The 4,513-nt window shown below is 58.7% G+C and overlaps 1 protein-coding gene across 2 annotated transcripts; it reads left to right on the plus strand.

The window, feature by feature from the left end:
* Positions 1–1,279: 1,279 nt before the first annotated feature.
* Positions 1,280–2,627, plus strand: HELT (helt bHLH transcription factor; the record flags this gene model as incomplete). 2 transcript variants are annotated; one of them, XM_080343741.1, is made up of 4 exons in its annotated part: positions 1,280–1,306; positions 1,664–1,768; positions 1,913–2,009; positions 2,131–2,627. In XM_080343741.1, the coding sequence occupies 4 exons, from the start codon at positions 1,280–1,282 to the stop codon at positions 2,625–2,627; spliced, it is 726 nt and encodes a 241-aa protein (XP_080199867.1). The 2 variants fall into 2 exon arrangements, with proteins under 2 accessions (XP_080199867.1, XP_080199868.1); XM_080343742.1 differs by having other exon boundaries at positions 2,134–2,627.
* Between the last annotated feature and the right edge of the window lie 1,886 nt (positions 2,628–4,513).

The raw sequence follows: 4,513 nt of genomic DNA on the forward strand, positions 1-4,513 counted from the left end.
ATGTGAGCGTACAAAAGTTCCCCTGTGGCAGTTACTTGCTCCCTTTGTGAGCTTTGCGCTCCGGCGTCTCCACTTGGCGCGTTCAACTCGGAGCCCCCCTTTAAACGCGATTGTTTCTTTCTTTTTAATGACATTTACCGGATCAAAACATGCTGTTAATTCGATCAGAAAGCTTTACCCTCCTTAACAATGCCACAATAATTTCTCCTGAAGTTTGTTAAATTGACCAAAATTAGGCAAATGAATAGGGGGTCTGTCGGCGACCCCGCTCGCAGGTGACACCGAATAATGCACTCTCGGACCAGCTGCGATCCCCTCTTTATTTGCCCCTCTTTTCTTTGACCCGCATTATTAAAATTTAGGCCCAATGAAACTATTCATACTTTTCAATGGGACATTTTCCTATAGGATAATAGGCTACAAATTGAGCCTCTCCAAAGGAGAGGGGGGGAGCAGGGGGGGTAAAACAACAACGCACAGACGCGCACACCACACAAAAAAGGAGCGTCGTGTGCCAAAGGCTGGCGAGAGCCTCCCCGGGCCGGCGGAAAAAAAAAAGAAGAGGGGGGTGTGGGGGGGGATATCGTGTGCCAGCCCTCCGGTCCCACACCTGCCGGGGTGTCCCCGTCGCATAAAGCGGTGTAAACAAAAAAAAGCCTCGCTGCCATCTCTTATAAAGATGGACGTGTCACCAAGTCGTGTGAGAAAAGCCTGAGAACAAACGGGGCCACTCCGTCTCCAAGGGTTCTCCCTTGAACTGGGCGGAACAGCCTATTAAGGGCTTACTTAATTACTTTAATGACTCTGGACAGGCTTTAAAATGCAGTCAGCGCCGGGACTAAGGGGAGGGGTGGGGGGTGCCGGGGATTTGCAGGCAGGCGGCGGGGATGGGGCCGAGGATGCGGCGAGCGGGGCGCAAGGCGCAGTACCGCGTCCTGCGCTCCGCTCGCCGCATCCCCGGCCCCATCCCCGCCGCTATTGTGGGACCGTCACGTGTGTCCCCGAAGTCCACGTGGGGCGACACAGCTGGGCCGCCCCCGGCTGCGTGGACGGGGGCGAGGAGGGGGGCGAAAGGAAGAAGAGAGAAGGAAAAAAAACAAACCCACACATCATCCCTCTCTCGCCCCCTTCCACCCTGATCTTTAATGCATACATTCCCCCGGCGCCGCTCGCCCCTAATCCTATGGGATCAGCGGGCCTGTGGAGGCCCCCCGGGGTCCCCCCCAAGAAGTGATGGCTTTATAAAGGGCCCGGAGAGAGCGGGGATGCAGTGCCCACCATGGCCTCCAAGCTCAAGGAGCGGAGGGTGAGTCGCCGTCTGCTTTGCGCGCACGGCTTTGCGAAGCTGCCGGCTGGACCTGGCCCCATCCCCCTCATGGCCTTTCCCTTCAAAAAGCCTCTCCTCAAAAAACAACCACCACTCCTCCCCTCCCAAACAAGCCTGCCTTGCCGGGGTCGCCCGCGCAGACGGGGAGCCCCCGGGTCGGCGCGGAGAGGACCCGCCGCCGAAGCATCCCTCCCGGGGCCGTGTCGCGGTCGGTGCCGCTGCTCGGAGCGGAGTCGGGACCGGCCACACTGTAGGGGTCGGGGCCGGGGGCGCTTGCCTCGGCGAGGCCATATCAGGCTGCTTTGCCCCCGCTAACGCGCCCCGTCTGTTTTGCAGAGGACGCCGGTTTCCCACAAAGTGATTGAGAAGCGGAGGAGGGACCGCATCAACCGCTGCCTCACCGAGCTGGGGAAGACGGTGCCCATGGCTCTGGCCAAGCAGGTAGGCAGGGGGGGCGGCAACTGCCCTCCTCTCCCCAGTGCGGAGCGACCTCCCCCCGATGCTGGAGGGCTCGGGGGGTCGGCCCGCCGGAGCACAGCGCAGCCACAAGCGAGAGGTGATGCCCCTCTGCCCCGCCCGTTGCAGAGTTCGGGGAAGCTGGAGAAAGCGGAGATCCTGGAGATGACCGTGCAGTACCTGCGGGCCCTGCACTCGGCGGACTTCCCCCGCGGCCGCGAGAAGGGTAGGTGGGCGGGTGCGGCCCCCCGCGGGCCCCCACCGATACACCTGTGGCTTGGGAGCGGCCCCGATTTCCCCACGACCGAACCCCGAGGAGCTCAGCTCCGCTGCCCCTTCCTTTCCAGCAGAGCTACTCTCCGAGTTTGCCAATTACTTCCACTACGGCTACCACGAGTGTATGAAGAACCTGGTCCACTACCTGACGACGGTGGAGAGGATGGAGACCAAAGACACCAAATACGCCCGTATCCTGGCCTTCCTCCAGTCCAAGGCGCGCTTCGTCACCGAACCACTCTTCACCTCCCTGGGCTCCCTCCCGGAGCCGGACCTTTCCTACCAGCTGCACCCCGGGCCCGAGTGCCCCGGGCACGGCCACAGCCCCGGCGAGGCGGTGCTCCAGCCGCCCTCGGGAGGGCCCTTCCCCTGGCATGGTGCCGCCCGCAGCCCCTCCCTACCCTACCACCTCCCCAACGCCGCCGTGCCCCTCGCCAGCCCCGGCCAACAGCGCAGCACCTTCCTCTCCTCCGTGCAGGGGCTGGACCGCCACTACCTCAACCTCCTCGGCCATTCCCACCCCAACGCCTTCGGGCTGCCCCCTGGCCAGCACCCTTCCATGCTATAGAGACTCGTCCCCGCCTGAAAAACCCTATTTATGACCGCGGACACTGCGAGCTACGCCCGGGCGCACGGGAAGGCCGCCGGGGGCAAAGAGCTGCGCGGGGGTCGCGGAGGGCGGGGAGCCCCCGGCCGCCCACCTCGGGGGCCAGGCTCTGTTCCCACCCGCCCTCTCCGGGGGCCTGGACCTGCCCCTACTCGCTCTTCTTCCCACCTCCGGGTGTGGTGCCTGTACAAGCGATGCCTTGGAATAAATGTTTATACACGCCGCCCCTTCTTGTTTTCTGGAGGGAGTTTCCTCGGGTGGCGGTGTGGGGGTCCCCCCCTACCCCACTCAGGGAAGAAAACCACCAGTGAAACGTGGTCGGAGAGGGCTCCAAGGCTGTCACCGAGGGCTGGGAGAGTCGCCGGCGGGATGAAGTCCCGGGGATGCCCCGCGGGGTGGGGACGCCTCCTCCGCAGTAACGCCGTGGGTGCTCTCCTCCCACGGCCCCGCGGGGGTGTACTCCCGAGGACACGCGTCCGAAAGGCACCGGGATCTCCCGCGTGTTTTGCCAGCGAGTTTCTCTGCTTGCGCAGGTTGTTCACAGGAGGACGGATAAAGGGGAAGGCGCAGGGCGGGGCGGAGGTGCAAAGCCTCGAGAATAAACCAAATAAAATCTCTGCAGACGGAGTCCTTCAGGACTCGCTGTCTCTGCGGGGCCGTGGCACGACTCCTTCCTGCCGCTCCGCCTGAAATCAGCGTCCCCGGGTGTCCCCGCACCTCTGGCAGGGGGACCCCAGCCATCAGTGCCCGGTATGTCCGGCAGGGCTGGAGCCGCCAAGGGGTAAATTAACTTATTCTAGTTGGGTGGGGAGGCTTTGAGGAGATTTGACCCGAGTTGTTTGCCCAGGTCACGGAATGGGCTGACCCGCAATTTGTAAACCAACCCGACCCTTTATTCGGAGACAGACAAAAAGATCTTCATTACAATGAGTAAAAAGTAGAATGTGTATCTTTCATTTAACCTGTAAATGCAGAAAAAGCTGCTATTTCAGATTAGTGGGGAAAAGGTCACACGGCGGGATAACGTAATGACTGAGCCAGAGAGGGGAAAAAACCCTCCTTTCCTTGGGACGTAAATCCAGCAGGAACCTCTCTCTTGCTCAGTGCACACAGAGCACCAACATGGGATCAGCCAAACGCATTCAGCAGCAGCAGCACGGCTGGTGCCTATTATGAAAACACATGTCCTACACTCATTTTTACCAGCGCTGGGTGCAGAATATGGAGCAAATGCTACACGAGTTTTATTCTGTGAGCATTAAGCTCTTGTGAACCCCCTTTGCCACTGAAGCATTCAAGATACAGCGTTTCCCTGGAAATAAAAATTATTAATATATTCACCATTTTGGTCCTTGTTAACCAAATTAAACTTTGCTAAGTAGATTTTCTCTCTGGGATTAGCAGAGGGCCACCACGGTCAAAACTGGGGTCATTTACATATAATTTTGCAAACTCCCACTGGTCCATGACAGTCTTTGTATCTTCAATGTTGCTACTCTGGATTTTTTTTTTTTTTTCTTTTTCCTTTTCGTTTTCATTTAGCTGCGGAGGATAAACCCCTCTTTGGCTTTACAATGACTGTAGGATAAAAGTCTCCCACCTCTGCCCCCGTGCAGGGCTCTGGGCTTTTGCAGACTCTGGCTTTTGCCCCAAAAATCATTTTTGCATCTGCTAAAGCCAGCTCGGATCTATGTCTGAGCAGCATGGCACATGGGGGCAGATGCTCATGGGCAGCAGGGTGTGGAGCTCCCCTGGGACAAGCTTCCCCAGTGTTTTAACAGAGATTCAGATTATTTGTTTTTAATTTATTTACATTTTTGTGCCTGGAAGGCAGAGATTTTTTGCCT

This window comes from Nesoenas mayeri (assembly GCF_963082525.1).
Source record: "Nesoenas mayeri genome assembly, chromosome: 4".
NCBI lineage: Eukaryota > Metazoa > Chordata > Aves > Columbiformes > Columbidae > Nesoenas > Nesoenas mayeri.